Source organism: Pelobates fuscus, chromosome 4 (genome assembly GCF_036172605.1).
Source record: "Pelobates fuscus isolate aPelFus1 chromosome 4, aPelFus1.pri, whole genome shotgun sequence".
NCBI lineage: Eukaryota > Metazoa > Chordata > Amphibia > Anura > Pelobatidae > Pelobates > Pelobates fuscus.
The window spans coordinates 229,103,092-229,123,410 of NC_086320.1; the positions used below are offsets into that span (position 1 = coordinate 229,103,092).

The following is a 20,319-nucleotide window of genomic DNA, read 5'->3' on the forward strand; positions in this document are numbered from 1 at the left end:
GGGGGATTGTGGGAGACACAGGCCTTATATAGTCACTTCCTCTGTTATGTGATTGGTTGCCTGTGTATCTATACTGTTTTTTCTTTCATTTTTACAATATTTATATTCCTCTATCTTTGCTGCTGAGGAAATAAAGAAAGAGTTATGCATAATATGAGCCTCCGTGTCTTTAATAAAATTGAGACTAACGTAGTCCACAGTTGGCATCTGCAAACAAATAAAAGAATATTAAACATATTATCACACTAAAATAAACAGCTACAGACAAGCTTTTATTAATTTATTTCCTTCAGATAACAAATAAGAAAATATATTATATACTTCTTTCCAGTTAGTTCATATGTAAACACATATTACCTTAATAGCTTCAACCGAGTCATATTTGTCCAGTTTATTTATGTGGTTAGTAATGCTGGTATTAAGAGGGGCTGGTGATACAGGATGGATCACTGTTGCATCATGAGCTTGCTGCTGATATCGTTGGCAGTATGTATAAATGAGCAATGTAAGTAGGCAGCCAAGTATTGAACTGCTAAGGCCAACTGCAATCATGTGGAACATGTTAAATTCTGCAACAAAAAAAAACATACATTTTGTAAAACTATATTTATGAACGTAATAAACGTGGTAAATTTTGCTGTGAGAAAAAAATATATGACTATTTGTAAAATAGAAGTACCATTTTAATGTGTGTGAAGCAAGACACAATATTTGCTTTATTGTGTATGTTTTGGGCAGAGATTGGTGATATAATTGGTGATAACAGTTAAATTGTTCTAGGTAAATACTCTCGAGTGTTGAGTTGCCATAGACGCACACATGTAGCAACTTATTGTTGATATATTTATATATTGATATATCAACATTATATATATATATATATATATATATATATATATATATATATATATATATATATATATATATATATAAATATAATTCCGAAAAGGTTATGGTGGGGAAAAATTGTGATTGAAAACCCCTTCCACCTGAAGTCTGTGGATAGTTAATACAATGTTAAACAAAAATCTGCACACCAGTCAAGCCTCAAGAATTGCTTTTCCCACAGAAATCACAAATCTGCAGTTATGTTACTGCCGCAAAGGATTCTGGGTGGGCATATGCAAATGTTAAGTTTGGTTAACAAAGAATCACATTTTGCCTCATTCCATTTTAAACATGTATTCCTTTGAGTCTGTGTTTGCTGTATACAAAAGCTTTGAAACACAACTTAGGAAAAGATGCATTTAACATTGTATTAACTATCCAAATACTACTGGTGGAAGGGGTTTTCAATAACAATATCTCCCCACCACCTCCCAAGCACTACCAAGCCTCAATTAGCAAACCAGTAACCAACCTCATGGTGATGATTTGCATTAACAATGAAACAGCTGTCCATGAGTGGTTCACTGGCTTTGCATCTTTTCCTAAGTTGTGTTTCAAAGCTGTTGTATACAGCAAACACAGACTCAAAGGAATCCATGTTTAAAATGGAATGAGGCAAAAATCTGATTCTTTGTTAAACTATGTTGCATATGCCCAACCAGAATCCTTTGCAGGAGTAACTGCAGATTTGTGATTTCTGTGGGAAAAGAAAGTCTTATGGCTTGACTTGTATCAACTATCTATATATATATATACACACACCCACACACACATATATATGTTTTTATTTATATATATATATATATATATATATATATGTACATACACACACACACACACACACATTTTCACACTCACTTTCTTTTGTTTAGCAGTTTTGCATCTAATGACTGTTATTTAAATTATCGCCCCAGTATGCTAGATTAACATCAGAATAGTACATTTCTCCTTGTAACATTTGACCTAAAACTGTTGAATCTGGATAAATGAGATATCTCTCAAATTAAGACACATAAATACATTTTAGGCATTTCTATTTAGGTCCACTAGTTTTATAAAAGTTAATATTTATAAAAAGGATAACTTATGGGAATTTTTTAAAACATTTTTTCTATTTCTAAAAAAATGAATATATACTTATTATGTTGTATGTATGTATAGAGTACATCAATGCAGCCTGTGTTCTTTAATAAAATCATTATATATATATATATATATATATATATATATATGTGTGTGTGTGTGTGCATTTAATGAGACAGTGTTGGAGTGGAATAAATGAATAGCAAACATTTAAAAAAAAAATTTTTATTACTAATTTACATAAACACGGTAAACCCTACTGTAACGGAGCTCCGTGTACTCCGACCGAGTACCCTCCGTTGATGGATGCTCCTAGCGCTCTCAGAGGACTCCAAGCACTGCAGACGACACCACAACCACCGCAGGCTCCACAACCGCCGTAGCTTAACTGGAGCCGCGCCGTCTTCCGTCCACCCTGGAATGAACCTTCAGCATTCAGGAACGTGTGGGGAAGATCTCTCCTCCTGGAGAGCGTAACAGGAACAAGCTCTTACAAGAGCTAAGTGATTAAGAGCTCAGGGGAATATGCAGCGCATAGCAGTCCCCAGTGAGATATAGCCGTTCCCTCCAATAACGAGACAAGGCTACGTATTGAGGGTCAGAAGAGGTCTGAGGACTGGAACACCCAGCCTGCTTTTTATTAGGATCAGGTACATACAGGACACTCCCAGGGGGAGGATGAAATTGACCAATCACATGCATGGTAACACCCCCACGTCTCCTCCCCTCAGATAAACACATAACCCAATTAAAATGTACATTATTTTACTCAAGTTCTGGATGTACCCCAAAAACAGGGGGTACAGCTTTAACTCTGGTATCCCCAAATAGCCCTTGTTCAGGGGAACAGTCTGTCCAAAAATCAGCCCATTCGGATGAATGGTTCGGGAGATACAGAGCTCCAAAGTTTTGACCGACCGCACAGACCAACTAGCCGAAAATAGTTCCATGAGTTTTGGCCTTGCGGTCGGTCTCCGTTCGCACGGTAAAATAGACGAAATTCTTGCCATCCATTCGCATCTTTGTGATCGCTAGAATCCCCATACTAAGTTAAGTATAACTACCGAACGGCCGGTCGTTCGGTAGTTTCCGTGCGTAGTTCTGGATGTCTGGAGGTCTTAGCGGTATTCGCCTGTTTGCGCTTCCGTTTTCAGTTCCATGCGTTCACAGGCAAACACCGCTGTTCGCACGCAAGATGGCCGCGAACACGTGTAAAAGTCCCGAAATGGCGGCCACCTATTCAGAGCTCAAAGAATTCGTATGAAATCATGCGAACGGCTTGTATTCTCCAGTCATGGTATTCTCATGCAATATATTCGCCTAAATCCCCTGGCTGTTCGGTTATATTAGCAGTCCAGACCTACAGCATAGTTAAAGGGTTCAAGACAGCCTAATACAAATCCATATGCCCGAATACAGGGTCCACAGTGCAATATAGTCCAGGACCATAGTCGCAGGGGAGGAGGCAGGCAAGCAGGCCTCTCCAGGACAAAGTGGCGAAGGGCACTTCGTCACACATCTCCCCTTTGGGGGGAAGACTAACCAGGCACCTGACCTTCTGTCGGTCAGTGCCTCCGTTAGTCGATCCACCAACCCACAATAAACAGATGTCCGAGTAGCCCCCCCACAACATGAAAGTACAGGAGCAGCCCACCCACAACACACAGTCACTGCACCTGGGTATTTGGCTGTGGTAATGAGGCCACATGCCGAGGGTACTTGAAGGGCAGAGGCCAACTGCACTCTGCCCAGATGCCAGCTCTTCTGCTGGGGTAGCCTGCAGGACATCAGGCTCTGGACCAGGGACCAAGGTAGGGCAGAGGCCGACTGCACTCTGCCCAGCTGCCAGCTCGTCTGCTGGGATGCTGAGACCATAGTCCGGCTCAGTAGCCAAGGGAACATGGACGTCAGTAGGGGTTAACATCGCCTCTGTTAACCCTGGTGCCACGCTAGGAGTTAGCGGGGGAGGGGAATTTGTACTTACCCCCTCCTCCTGTTGTCTCGGTGAGAGCAGTTGGGGATCTGGACAGGTTGTCCAGCATCCCTGTAGGTCAGGCACAGAGACCACGGTCCCATCTGCGCCGTCTGGGGGATTGGTGTCTCCCCTTGTTAGGGTAAGCTGCCGCTGGGAAGAGGGGGTGCTGTGCTCCTTTCCCGGACACACAGGCTGCCGCTGGAGAGGGAGACCGCCTGTCTCCACTCCCGTAACATTGTCCTGTTGCTGTAGAGAGGGACCAACTGTCTCGGCTCTCTGCAGGACACACTGCTGCTGGGGGGGAAGGACGGCACCTTCGGTCCCCTGAGGTACACACTGTCGCTGGGGAGGGAGACCGCCTGTCTCCGCTCCCTTACCATTGTCCTGTTGCTGTAGAGAGGGACCAACTGTCTCGGCTCTCTGTAGGACACACTGCTGCTGGGGGGGAAGGACGACACCTTCAGCCCCCTGTAACTCACGCTGTTGTTGGGGCGCAGGGACGGAACACTTTGCCCTCACTGCCCAATAATCTGCTTCCATCTGCAGATACTCCGCCAGTTCTCTCCTCACTCTTGGTACCAGTTCCTCTGTTAGGAGGGGTCCGTAGACAGCCAACCGCCGCTTCAGCATAGCGTCAAACCGTACGTGACTATACCAATATTCCAGTTTTGCTTGGGGTTCCCAGGATGCTGTTCCTCGCACTAGGGAAGCCATCCTGTTGTAGCCAGGGGCGCTGCCCAATGGCTAGCGTTGCCCTCAATTGTAACTCCAAACGTTACCAGTGTCTCTGAGCTGCTTCTCCTCGCACTAGGATGCCATCCCACCGCTGCCACCACTGTAACGGAGCTCCGTGTACTCCGACCGAGTACCCTCCGTTGATGGATGCTCCTAGCGCTCTCAGAGGACTCCAAGCACTGCAGACGACACCACAACCACCGCAGGCTCCACAACCGCCGTAGCTTAACTGGAGCCGCGCCGTCTTCCGTCCACCCTGGAATGAACCTTCAGCATTCAGGAACGTGTGGGGAAGATCTCTCCTCCTGGAGAGTGTAACAGGAACAAGCTCTTACAAGAGCTAAGTGATTAAGAGCTCAGGGGAATATGCAGCGCATAGCAGTCCCCAGTGAGATATAGCCGTTCCCTCCAATAACGAGACAAGGCTACGTATTGAGGGTCAGAAGAGGTCTGAGGACTGGAACACCCAGCCTGCTTTTTATTAGGATCAGGTACATACAGGACACTCCCAGGGGGAGGATGAAATTGACCAATCACATGCATGGTAACACCCCCACGTCTCCTCCCCTCAGATAAACACATAACCCAATTAAAATGTACATTATTTTACTCAAGTTCTGGATGTACCCCAAAAACAGGGGGTACAGCTTTAACTCTGGTATCCCCAAATAGCCCTTGTTCAGGGGAACAGTCTGTCCAAAAATCAGCCCATTCGGATGAATGGTTCGGGAGATACAGAGCTCCAAAGTTTTGACCGACCGCACAGACCAACTAGCCGAAAATAGTTCCATGAGTTTTGGCCTTGCGGTCGGTCTCCGTTCGCACGGTAAAATAGACGAAATTCTTGCCATCCATTCGCATCTTTGTGATCGCTAGAATCCCCATACTAAGTTAAGTATAACTACCGAACGGCCGGTCGTTCGGTAGTTTCCGTGCGTAGTTCTGGATGTCTGGAGGTCTTAGCGGTATTCGCCTGTTTGCGCTTCCGTTTTCAGTTCCATGCGTTCACAGGCAAACACCGCTGTTCGCACGCAAGATGGCCGCGAACACGTGTAAAAGTCCCGAAATGGCGGCCACCTATTCAGAGCTCAAAGAATTCGTATGAAATCATGCGAACGGCTTGTATTCTCCAGTCATGGTATTCTCATGCAATATATTCGCCTAAATCCCCTGGCTGTTCGGTTATATTAGCAGTCCAGACCTACAGCATAGTTAAAGGGTTCAAGACAGCCTAATACAAATCCATATGCCCGAATACAGGGTCCACAGTGCAATATAGTCCAGGACCATAGTCGCAGGGGAGGAGGCAGGCAAGCAGGCCTCTCCAGGACAAAGTGGCGAAGGGCACTTCGTCACACCTACATCATGGAAAGGTTAATTTACTTTAATACAAGATGAATCAACTTGAGACTCGGCTGCAACTTTATTGCTTAGCTAGGAGATAAATCTACAAAACTGCAATATTCACATGGGACTTTTGTCTTCGTGCTTAGTATACATATGTCACACAAGAAATAGCACAGTTTTTGATCCATTCCCTTATTATTTCCTGAATTGATTGTCAAAACCTCTTCCATCTGCTATTCCTCTGAAAAACTTTTTTCCCAGACATAAAATGTCACTAGTGTTATAGGCGTTGTGTCGTAAAACAATTACTGGGTTCATGATTAATGCTTTCCACTATAACTCACATGTTTTGCGCTTTCCAGTACAAAACTATTTCTCCTTTTCCACAAAGAATTACATTCTGTTGTACTAGACATATGAGTCAAGGCACTGACTTAGCGCTTCAACTCACCTTTAGTATAACATATTGCCACTGCAAGATCATAAACAAAAGGTTAGATGTGAATCCAATGTTCAGTTTGTGAAACGCACGCATTAAAATAAATTGATGGAGAATCTTTCTCATAATTCTATGTTTTCCATCCAAAAATGTAAGTGCTAGACTCTATTCTAACAAGCTCCCAATAGTCTCAAAATGTACTTTTGTTTTACAGTCTTAAAATGTTATAGATACATCTCAATTTTATGAATATTTATTTCAGGAACCATGTAAATACAAATGCATTAAAGCCAAGTTCAAAAACTTACCTCCACATCTTTTCTCTTCCATGCTACTGGACCTTGCAACCGATATTTCTGCAAAACATATACATTATTATTAAAAAATAAAAAACAAACACATACTGTACAATTGTCAGGATCGGGACAGGGATCCAACACGCAGAGTACAAACAGGTGGTAGGTACGTATACCGGACCTTAGAATGGCCGGACTTAACGTAAGGAGTAAGTAGAGAATGGTCTAGGAACAAGCCGAGGTCGAGGGAACGAGAGGACAGGTAAGCGAGAGACAAGCCGAGTCAAAGGGTAACAGAGATAAACAGGGTAGTACAAACAAGTCGGGTCAGAACCAAAGAGACAACTAGAAACAAGAGCACTGAGTGACTAGACAGGCTAGAACCACGACAGGGCAATGAGCAGATGCCGAAAGCCTTACTTTATACCTTGATTCTAGAGGGTAATCACGCCCCCGACGAGTCCTGATTAGTGCTCGGGACTTGACTGACAGGTCGACCCGGGTTGGCGTCATGACGTCGACTACTGAGCGTCGCGTCATATAAGGAAGTGGATCCCTCGCGGTCGGCTTGTAAATGGCCGAGAGAACCGCGAGGAACGGAAGAAACAACCCCTCTGGGAGGATAAACGTCTAAGTCTCTCACCTCCTCTGAGGTAGAGACTACAGGTACCCTGACAACAATGATAAGTTTGGTTACTTTCTCCAAGTATCTCAACTGATATCCTGAATGTAACATAAAGTACAGCATATAATTGTTCTATCTCTACAAGTTAGACCTCTCCTATTGATTAAGAGAAGGTCCAAATTGCACATCTGTGCATGCCCATGTATATATTTTAGTGACTAGAGATTACATTTTGTTTAATTTTTCCCCTATATATTTTTTAAATGGTTTATCACTGCACAGGTGTAGACACAAAAATAAAAACAAAAAAAACACCCACACACAAAAAGGGAAAGGTGGAAGAGTTACAGAAAAGAAAACGTATCAACTATTATACATTTGTAATTGCAGCTACACTACTATATTTCAATAATCCAATTCAAAAACAAAACAAACAAAAATAATACAAATACTTACCTTTAATTTCCTAGCATAACACATAATTTACATCTATCATCTATGATCCAGCAACTCATTATGAAAGGTAGAATGGAGCATTTTCCATTCATACGCTATTTAATTGTTATTGTTAACAAAAATACTTTAGCTTATTGAAGTTGTTTTAGTGTATAAATCATGCCCCTGCAGTCTCACTGCACAATTCTCTGCCATGTAGGAGTCAAATTACTTTGTTTATACAGCCATTGCCACACCTGCATGTGACTTACACATTCTTCTTAAATACTTCCTCTAAAGAGAGACCTAATGTTTAAACATATTTTATTGCAGTTTTCTGTTTAATTTAGAATGTCTTATACAGGAGCCTCCTGTATGTGATTAAAGTTCAATTTACAGAGCAGGAGATAAAACCTTTTAAAGTAAGTTACACCTAATTGAAAATTAAACATTGTTTTCTTCATGTAGGCTGAGTCACAGCCAGGGGGAGGTGTGGCTATGGCTGCATAAACAGAAATAAAAGTGATCTAACTCCTAAACGACAGAGAATTGAGCAGTGAGACTTCAGAGGCATGATCTATACATAGAAACTGCTTCATTAAGCTAAAGTTGTTTTGGTGACTATAGTGATCCCTTAATATAACATGTATTTTTATCATTTAATCTATACAATTTATTCCCATGTCCTATTTTCTTCAAGTACTGCTATAACACATGTTAATCAGGAACACCAAAATGTGCAAATTCTGAAAACCTGGAATTTTGATAGATAAAAATAGATGACAATACCTTCCTGTAAAATCACATGGAGACAGTGGCGTACACACACTCCATGGGGCCCCGGTGCGAAACTGATCCGTGGGCCCCCCCCTACCGTGAGCCTCTTCCCCCTGACTGTGGGCCCCTCCCCCCGACACATACATACAGACACATACACACACCCCCGACAGACACATACATACATACACACACGCAGACACATACATACAGAGACACACACGCAGACACATACATACAGCGACACACACATACATACACACATACAGAGACACAGACACACATACATACACAGACATACAGATAATCACATACCGAAACAGACACACACACACAGAGACACAGACGCACAATCATACACACATACAGAGACACAGACACAAACATACATACACAGACATACATACAGATACACACACACACACATACAGAGACAGAGACACAGACATACATACACACAGAGACACAGACACACACATACATACATACATACACACACAGAGAGACACATACATACATATGGATACACACACACACAGACACACACAGACACAGACATACATACAGATGCACACACACATACACACATACAGAGACACAAACACAGACATGCATACACACATACAGAGACACAAACACAGACATACATACACAGACATACATACACACATACAGAGACACAGACATACATACACACATACAGAGACACAGACATACATACACACATACAGAGACACAGACATACATACACACATACAGAGACATACATACACACATTCAGAGACACAAATACACAAAATGTTTCCTACCATGTGTGGGTTCAGTGGTGGCTCAGCCTGATGGGAGTCAGAGTTCCCACTCTGACTCCCTCCTCCTTTCTGTTTCCTCCCGCGCGGGCTCTCAGTATGCTGGGAGGAGTGACGTGCGATCACTTCCTCCCAGCGTGTGATGATCTCATCACAGGGGGCCCGGTTGAGCACTTAAAGCGCTCAGCGCAGACCGGGCCCCCTTAAAATCCATGTCCATCGGGTGGCCCTGACAGCATGGGCCACCCGATGGACCCCTTGACATGCGGCCCCGGCGGTTTGCCGCACGGGCCGGGGCCGCAAAGCGTGGCAGCTGGTACCCGGTCGAGGGGGGGCGACCGCGGTATGTACGCCACTGCATGGAGACATATATAAAAATGTTATTTCAGCCGTAGGAATGATAGTAAATTAGAACACATTCTGAGCTAAGTGTATAAACAAAATCCAAAGTGGAATAAATAATAGAAATAACCCTGCATCCTTCTCAACAATTAAATTATTGTGATGACAGAATATTTGCCAAACGTGCTGGTATGATATACAATAGGCAAGTTACTTTGGTGAGAAATTCAATATGATTTGTTCTACAGGAAAGGTCTCTCTGTTGAAAGAATAGAACTATTCAGATAAAATATAGCTAATAACACTGAAATGGAATTTTACACAATTGCTATAAAATTATAAAAATATAGTCTGCACCCAGCCAGGCCATTTCAAAAGTCTTCCAGCAGCATAGCAGATCTCTTTGTAGGTCATGACATTTAAGTGTAAGATTCAACTATATTAGAAATTTGTTTGAGAAACACCTAAATGTGTTCTCAAACGTGCCTCGCCACTCATACTTAAATGTTTATAGCATTTCATTAAGTTTTTCTAGCATTTCGACTAGCAATGTATGCAATTTGGAATGTTAACTTTATGGTAGCATCATTTGAATTATCTTTTAAGCAAATTCAGAAAAGATATAATTGTCTTAGTGATATCCACTAGAATGTAATTAGCATGCAAGCCAAAAGACCATGACTTCTGGATAAACTGTATATAAACAAATTAGGTGAGAGCAAGAACAGTGGTACATACACCAGATATGTATAATAAAAACATGCGATATTACCATATATCTGGATGACCTAATATAATAAGATACAAGACATAGTATAGCCAGTATACAAGAATAAAAATAAGTGAAGAATAAAATATCCCACTCACGTATTCCTGAGCCTTTATAAGTGGAGATCCAGATTTTAAGCTGTATTGTGTGAATTAAAGTTTGTATTCTTGCATCTACATTCCTGCTTGGTGTTTCATGAAAAATACGTCCAGGAGGAAAGTTAACGTGTGCAGTGAATCTTCCATCACTTTTTCAGCGACTTGGTCTCCTGTTTATACGCCTTTAGTCTGAGCCACTTATAAAGGCTCAGGAATACGTGAGTGGGATATTTTATTCTTCACTTATTTTTATCCTTGTATACAGGCTATACTATGTCTTGTATCTTATTATTTTAGGTCATCCAGATATATGGTAATATCGCATGTTTTTATTATACATATCTGGTGTATGTACCACTGTTCTTGCTCTCACCTAATTTGTTTATATATACTTTGTCTATTTTAACAGTGTGGATTGGAGTGAGACACACTTGGTGATTTTTGAGCATCCTTATATTTATTTCTTCTCCCCTTTATTTCTATTTTTCAATTTTCTGGATGAACTGTGTATAACATAAAATATTTTTACTGGAATAAAAAAAACACAGCCAAGATGTCTAAGCTCATAATATGAAATGAAGAAGTCAAATGGAAGCCTTTTTGTGAGCTGTTCACCATGGAAAATTGAGGGCACGTAAAGACAAATTGCATAACTGTCACAGTGTGGCTTGTGTATAGGTCCACCCCACACTCTAGCTAATTGATTCATGTTTTTCATATCAGTGATACGTGAGCTTCAAAACTTCATGGCCAGAATGCTTGGTTGTATAGGGAGAGGTATTACCAGTAGAAAGAGGGAAGTGCTCATGCCATTGTGCAGAACACTGGTGAGACCTCACTTGGAGTATTGTACGCAGTACTGGAGACCATATCTCCAGAAGGATATTGATACTTTAGAGAGAGTTCACAGAAGGGCTGCTAAACTGGTTCATTGATTAAAGGATACAACTTACAAGGAAAGGTTAAAGGATCTTAACATGTATAGCTTGGAGGAAAAACAAGACAGGGGGGATGTGACAGAAACATTTAAATACATAAAGGGAATCAACACAGTAAAGGAGGAGACAATATTTAAAAAAAGAAAAACTACCACAGGAGGACATAGTCTTAAATTAGAGGGGCAAAAGTTTAAAAATAATAAGTATTACTTTACTGAGAGGGTAGTGGATGCATGGAATAGCTTTCCAGCTGAAGTGGTAGAGGTTAACACAGTGAAGGAATTTAAGCATGCATGGGGTAGGCATAAGGCTATCCTAGCTGTAAGATAAGGCCAGGGACTAATGAAAGTATTTTCAAAATTGGGCAGACTAGATGGGGCGAATGGTTCTAATCTGACGTCACATTCTATGTTTCTATGTTTCTATGGCCGACATTCAGTACTGCACTGTCATTGGTTAACATTAATTATCTCAATTTTGTAAAACATTCTGCCTGCTAGAACAATCCTGGTCAAGTGCAGTTATCATAAAGCAACATAGTTGAAGAGTAACAATTCTCCTATGAACTTTTAGGGTACTCAAGCTCACAAAGCTGGACTGCAAGCTGCTGAAGTGCATAATGTTTTAAAACCCTCTTCAATGGTTAACAGAAAAAAGGGTGAAAGCGCACAAACAGTGGAATATTTTACCTTTAAAATCTTGTATAGGTCCTATTTTCAGCAACAGACAGTAACTGTGGACCCTATATATAATATATACAAGAAAACAGCATAGTGTATACTGTTGAAACCTATTTACAATATGTGGAGAATAAAAAAAGGTTCACTCACACTTTCCAGAGCCACATAAGTTAGGCTCTGGACTGTAAAGGTATTTCATCCTTTTTTTCTGTTCACTATATCTTTCATTTGGTGTAATAAGTGACTGTACACTGAGGTGTTTTTAAGCTGCACCAGTTGTAGTATTTTGTGTATAGCGCCCTTTTCCCTACTATTGCGTACCTCTTCAATGGTTGGCTGTGGATTGGATGATGCAAGGAGAAAAAATAATTATTGGCGACATGGTACCAATGCTAAAAATCGTAAAGGAGGAATACTCATGTAGGCTGTTTTATGTTCAAGTTAAACCCTAGAGTTTCAGTATAGGATTGTTTTAAATGCATTATAATATACTAGAAGATCAAATATCTTACCTGGGATAAAATTAGATTCATAAATACAATTTCTTGTTTCTGTACTGTTTCCAGAGCACTGGTTGCCAATGGGAAAGAGGATATGGCATTGACGCAGGCGGAATTGCACTCCAGAAGAGTCACATTCAGACCAATCAGACCAGTTTGACCAACTCTCTGAAATCAGAAAATCACCAATCAAGTATTAAACATTTAACATCAAATCATCTTTAAATTAGCAAAATACTGAATTAGTAATTTTATTAAACAAGAAAGCTATATGACAATGCTAGCAGAACTTTATAAACTATTTTGCTCTGAAGCAAATTAAAGTAACTCTCAGAAATTTTAGTAATAAAAACACATAATTAATTACTTCTAAATTGACATCTTAATAAAATAAAAAACAACAAAAATGGATAAAGAATCACAGAAAGTAGCAGAAAAGCACATTTTTATAATTTCTATACAAACTTGTGGCCTATAACTGGCCCTTAATGTAATTGCCTTATTTCATTGTTGAAGATAAAAACAGGAGTGAGACCAGCAGTTGCTGGCTCTATTCAATAACCCTCGCACTGCTAGTTATAGAGTGTGATGAAAGACCATTATGCATTGCCTGTATCATATTGTGTCTAGAGAAACTGATCATTATCCAGTAACATACATCCAGGTGCAATTAGTACACAAGTTAACCATTCATTAGGTCCCATGATAAGTAGGAACACATGCTCATCTTTAAAAATAATAATAAAAATAGCTTTAACTATTTTTATCTTTCAAAAAAGAACATTCAGAAATGTCCACTTTACATCAGCAGTTGCAGATGCTTAGTAACTTGCTGTACTGTTTTGGCTTTTTTGAGTTGAATGCAGGTCATGACTGTGCAATCAATTTGTCTGCTATGGATAACTGGCTTGAAGATTTATTTTGCCACAAAGTATATTTACCTTGTTTATATAAGTTAGTAAGACAGTTGGTACAATAAATACTTTAGTGCAGTGGTTCCCAAACTTTTTAGGTTCAAATCACCCTTAACATTTTAAACTTTTTCCAAGGCGCCTTAAGTCAAAACAAATTGCTAGGTTGTACATCTGTACAGCGCTGCAGCATTTACTGGCACTTACTGTTGGTGTTTGAAAGGGTGCTTGTATATAGTTTTAGTGTTTTAATACAGGGGTGTGTTTGGATGTAATGTTTGCGTTTGATTGCTGGGGTGTGCTTGAATGTAATGTTCACTTTTAAATGTGGATGTGCATTTGTGTGAACTATTTGTATTTGAGTGAAGGGGTGTTATTGTACATAATTTGGGAGTTTGAATGCATTCCTCCCAGCCTGGCGACAACTACAGGGGCCCGGTTGCGGTCAAAAAGGGCCGTGGCTCCCGACCAGACCCCAGTTCAGCAGACATGTTTCCCGGTGCTATAATCATAGCATGGGGGAAACATTTAGCAGCTGCCCTGTGTACCCATCGCACTGAACCAAGGTGCTGTGGCACAAAATTTGGGAACCGCTGCTTTAGTGTGTAGATCCACTTATGTGATGTTTTTATAAATATCGATAGACAAGCACTATGTTACAAGTAAAGTGCACAGACACGTTTAGAATGAACTTGTAATGTAATCATTTATGCAATCATTTGCATTATTGACTTCTATGATCCATAGTATTAATGACAGATTCATAACACTTTTTTACTGTTGCTATGTATATCATATTACTGAACGTATAGTATATTACTGAACCTATGCTATGTATAGTATATTACTGAAGCTCCATTTTATTTTTACTTACTTCAAACTTGATTAGAACATAACTTTTTAAGCCCTGTCACCAAAAACAATGTTGTTACCAAATACAGGAACATTGTTTACAATTTGCGGTCTTAGTGGCACAAAAATATAGGTTTTGTTGGGTGTGATTCCCAAGTTGTTTTGCACCTGCTTAGTCTAGCAAAGTAAAACGCTAAGTAAGAGTACAGGTTTATCTTTACTGCTTGCTTTATGGTGAACTTTTGTGCAATCAAACACTTTGGCCATATAAATATGTCAAGCTACTGAGTATAGTCAGAAAGGATTACATTCTAAACATGTGAATGAGAATTGTACAGATGGAGAAATATAGTAATCTAAGTAAAAATGGTTCAATAAAATTACCTGGACAAATCATTGTATTACAAAGTGCCTCTTCCGTATGAAGTCCAAGACATATGTCACCTCCATAACTTGGTGCTGGATTGGTACAAGATCGAGTCCTCATGTAATGTCCTCCCCCACATGTTGCTGAGCACTTAGACCAAGCAGACCAGCAAGACCAACCTCCATCCACTGCAGAGGAAATGTGAAAATATGTGAATACATGTTTTTATCTATTTACTTTGATTTCTAAAATATGTTTATTTTCCATCTCTCTTCTTGTTTGAATGCTTTTACAGTTAGCTCTGCCATCAGAAGGAAGCATATGTATGCTATTCTTTAAATTATCATTTGAATTTTAATAATATCTAATATTGTTAAACATACAAAGAAGGCCAAACTTATTATTGGCAAGCTGTCAATTATTTTAACTGTTTCTGCAAATTTTGAATCACATTGAAAACATGATGTCGGCATGAAGCAACTTTACTATTTTATTTCAATGTGCTTTTTAAGTGCATGCCCATTTGAATGCAACCCCACATACACATGCACACAAACACACAAGTACACATCCATCTTCAAAGACAGCTGCAGAAAAATAGTTGATAAATTCTTTCCATAAAAAAAAAATATATATATTGATTTAAACAAAACTTAAATCACTTTTGTTCCTGATATTGGTAAAACTATAATAACCATATCTAATAAAGAATAACGTAAGTGCATATTGAGATAAGGTTACGAATTCCATATGCCTAAATGATTAGACATCTCATGAAATTCCCTTACTAACCCTATCAGCCCTTTCACATGTATTAATAATATTTCTATTACCCCAAGCATCTAACTATTTGTAGAGGAATATACACCAATATACCTTTAAAAAAGTGTGGTTTTCAATGTCATTAAACTAAAACATACCAGGGCATGGCAAAATATTGCATTCTTGATACTCTGTTGGAGGACCTAAGCAAGGGAGTCCTCCAAACTTTGGCTCAGGGTTATTGCAGGCACGTTTCCGGCTTCTAATTCCTCTGTTGCAGTCACGACTGCATTGAGACCATGAGGACCAAGCTGACCATACACCATTAATTGTATGGGATGTATAACGACCAGAACGAAGGAAGTCTCCCGAGAGTCCTTATAAGATATAGACATTTTTATAAATGTGCAGTTCATGAAAAACTAGCAGATTAAGTAGTGCTGACATACACTGATCAGTCATAACATTAAAACCACTGATAGGTGAATTGACTAACATTTATTATACCTTTACAATGGCACTTGTCATGGGGTGGGATAAACTAGAAAGCGGAAAAAATGGGCAAGCAAATATATCTGAGTGACTTTGACAAGGGCCAAATAGTAATGGCTAGTTGACTGGGTCAGAGCATCTCCAAAAAAGTATTGTGGGATTTTCCCGGTATGCAGTGGTTAGCACCTACCAAATATGTTGAAAGGAAGGACAACCGGTGAATCTCTGTCAGGGCCATAGGCACCCACAGCTCATTGATGCACATGGGGAGCATAGCTTACCAGTCTGGTCCGATCACACAGAAGAGCTGCTTTAGCTCAAACTGGAGAAAAACGTTTTGCAGGCCATGATATAAAGGTGTCAGAACACAAAGTAGATTACAGCTTGCTGCATATGAGACTGCATAGCAGCAGACAAGTCAGGGTTTCCTGACAACTGCCAAAAGCACCTTCAATGGGGACGTGTGCATCAGAACTGGAGCAGTGAAAGAAGGTTGCCTGGTCTGATATCAGAGCTGCTTTGGCAGTACAAGGGGGACGTACATGATATTAGGCAGGGGGTTTTATGTTGTGGCCAGTCAGTGTAGGTACCAATTCAAAACTGTAATGTATTTCTGTATATTTTATACACACGTCTTCTAAAACAAATAATTCAAGCATTTCTAGTATATTCTAAACATGAAGTCATTTAACAAAGTCTTTAATTTGTTAATTTACAGTTTAGCATTAAAGGTTACATTTAGGAATAATATATTTTAGGAATTATTCTAATATTTTTGGTATTTCCATTCAAGTTAAAATAGAGTCTCGTGGAGCTGGTTTTCAAGACAGTGTTCACAGAGGAAAATTGATCAAGAAATGAAAGAATGGACTGATCACGTGGATGATTATTTCAACTAATATGAAAGTTCAGTGCAATCTACGCTTTCATGGCTATCATTTTGAACATATAAATCAGCAGACATTTTGCAAGATATATAAGATAGAACACTTGACTTTTCATATCTTATCATAATCTAGATTCTACATTTGTATGTCTCTATTTAGATACAAAATGAAGTTTTAACATTTTTTCATAAGCCATTTAAAATGAATACAAATGTCACTACTGGTCATTACTACTTCAAAGTAGACATAAATAATAACATCTCTGACTATTAAGCATGATTCTGTATCACACATTTCAGTGAATATATATTTTTTATTAGGGCTGTTAAATTGATGAAAATCAGAAGAAATGTAATCACTTTTTTTTAGATTAGGAAAATTAAATAATAAGGTTTTATATGAAATATTCTTTTGAGGTGTGCATACTATTATATTTGTGTGTTGTTATGTCCATGGTATTTTAACAAAAAATATCAGATCAATACCATATACACACAATTATCAGTAGATATTTATACAGTTATAATATAGCAGTTTGTAACATGTAAATGTTTATTTTGATAAATAATAACCATCATAAATGTTACTTTAACTACAGAAAATAATGTATAGTCTTCGTACCATCTGTTGAGCATCCACTGGTCCCATCACTGGAGCAGTACCTCATTTCTATCCTCTGTCTCCCAACATCCAGCATATTTGGATCTGGAAGTCGAGTCTTACATGTATACCTAAACCGCTGCTCATAGTGCCCACCATTATCAGATATGTTAACAGGTGTCCAGGGTGTCCATGGAGTTGTCTTTTTTACTTCAGGACAAAGATTTGTGTTACAGGTCTGATGTTCCTGAAATGCAGACAAAGAAGTAAAATAAAATAAATTATTTTCATATATTGCATGTTAAGCAAGCAAAGGGATGCAAATCAAGATTAGGTAGAGTTGTATCCAAAGGTAGAGCTTGGGAGCAGGGGAAGGCTGACAACAGAGCAAGTGAGCAATTGACCACAGACCACTATTATGAGGAGATACCTCACATCACAGTACTAAATAAATCATGTATCTATATTATTTTACTATTGCATTCTAGTTACTGTAGTTTTAATATAAAACATCTTATATAAAATTAGGAAAGGAAGATAAGTGTTGGACAATGAACAGTTTTTATTCCTCAAAATTGTGCTATTTGCTTGTAACTGACCTTCAGACCAAAAGTAGCAGCTGTCCCCTACTTGGAAGCAGCTAAAGAAAGAGGTTATTGTGTAAAGCTTAGAGTCTTTTAAAGGGGACCCATCATTTCTTTGGTAGGTATACCATTGAATGAATTATCAAAAATAACCAATAACATGTATTAACCTCTTTTCATGTGATGCTCAAATTTTTTTTTAACGCACAGTAAATCACAATGCATTTCAGCCCTAGCACAGCCTGAGCACCTGTTACAAATGAGGAGAAATAAAAACACGTATTCATTTATTCACTTCTCTGTTAGCACTTCCTGCGCTAACTGCCAGGCTCAAAAGTGTTTATAACAAAATGGAGGAACCCAGTTGATAAAAGGATGTACATTTCTACATTTAATTGTACTGTAACACATTATACATATTTATTTTTTCTCAAAAGTAGCCAATAATTAAACATAATATTAAAATCTTGGTAAATGAAAGTTACATAGTTACATAGTTACATAGTTAGATAGCTGAAAAGAGACTTGCGTCCATCAAGTTCAGCCTTCCTCACACCTGTTTTTTGCTATTGATCCAAAAGGCAAAAAAAAAAAAAAAAAACCCAGTTTGAAGCACAATTTTGCAACAAGCTAGGACAAAAAATTCCTTCTTGACCCCAGAATGGCAGTCAGATTTATCCTTGAATCAAGCAGTTATTACCCTACATTGAAAGATTATATCCTTGAATATTCTGTCTTTGCAAGTATGCATCTAGTAGCTGTTTGAACATCTGTATGGACTCTGATAAAACCACTTCTTCAGGCAGAGAATTCCACATCCTGATTGTTCTTACAGTAAAAAAACCTTTCCTTTGCCTTAGACGAAATCTTCTTTCTTCCAGTCTAAACGCATGGCCTCGTGTCCTATGTAAAGTCCGGTTTGTGAATAGATTTCCACACAATGGTTTGTATTGGCCCCGAATATATTTGTATAATGTTATCATATCCCCTCTCAGGCGACGTTTTTCTAAACTAAATAGGTTTAAATTTGTTAACCTTTCTTCATAGCTGATATGTTCCATTCCTTTTATTAATTTTGTAGCCCGCCTCTGCACTTTTTCTAGTGCCATGATGTCCTTCTTTAGAACAGGTGACCAAAATTGCACAGCATATTCAATATGTGGTCTTACCAGTGATTTATAGAGAGGCAAAATGATATTCTCGTCCCGAGAATGAATGCCCTTTTTCATGCATGACAATACCTTACTGGCCTTGGCCACTGCTGATTGACATTGCACATTGTTGCATAGTTTGTTGTCTATAACAATTCCCAAGTCCTTTTCGTGTGTTGTTATCCCTAATTCACTTCCATTAAGGGTATACGTTGCTTGTGTATTCTTTACGCCGAAGTGCATAACTTTGCATTTTTCAACATTAAATTTCATCTGCCATTTGAGTGCCCAGTCCTCCAGTCTATCTAAATCCTTCTGCAGCAAAGTAATATCTTGCTCACATTGTATTATTTTACAAAGTTTTGTGTCATCTGCAAACACTGAAACATGACTTTCAATGCTGTCTTCAAGATCATTTATAAAAATGTTAAATAGAAGGGGTCCCAGAACAGACCCCTGAGGGACACCACTTGCCACCTCTGTCCAGCTTGAAAATTTACCATTAACGACAACTCTTTGTATTCTGTTTTTAAGCCAATGTTCTACCCAAGAACAAGCATTTTCATCGAGACCGATTTCCTTGAGTTTGAACACTAATCTTTTGTGTGGAACTGTATCAAATGCCTTGGCAAAATCCAAATAGATCACATCCACTGCAACACCCTGATCTATACTTCTACTTACTTCTTCGTAGAACGCAATCAAGTTAGTTTGACATGACCTGTGCTTCATAAAACCATGCTGATTTTTGCTGATAACCATATTCTTCTCAAGGAATTCTTGAATATTATCCCTTAATAACCTTTCAAATATTTTACCAGCCACAGAAGTTAAGCTCACAGGTCTATAATTTCCAGGCAAGGATTTTGAACCCTTTTTGAATATAGGAACCACATCTGCCATTTAAAGTTCCCCTTTAAATGGCACCTACCATGCACAAAACAAAGTTTGCTCTACATTACATTTTATCTATACATTAT

The 20,319-nt window shown here is 39.1% G+C and overlaps 1 protein-coding gene across 1 annotated transcript in view; it reads right to left on the reverse strand.

Annotated features, from left to right (window-relative positions):
- The window catches only part of SEMA5A (semaphorin 5A), a 503,768-nt gene that overhangs the window by 7,728 nt on the left and 475,721 nt on the right, over positions 1-20,319 (reverse strand). The window contains exons 17-22 of the mRNA XM_063451928.1: positions 17,626-17,851; positions 15,784-16,002; positions 14,881-15,051; positions 12,746-12,901; positions 6,776-6,823; positions 358-569 (exon numbers count right to left, since the gene is read on the reverse strand). Of these exons, the coding sequence (XP_063307998.1) occupies positions 358-569; positions 6,776-6,823; positions 12,746-12,901; positions 14,881-15,051; positions 15,784-16,002; positions 17,626-17,851 (1,032 nt within the window). The remainder of the gene's footprint in view (positions 1-357; positions 570-6,775; positions 6,824-12,745; positions 12,902-14,880; positions 15,052-15,783; positions 16,003-17,625; positions 17,852-20,319) is intronic.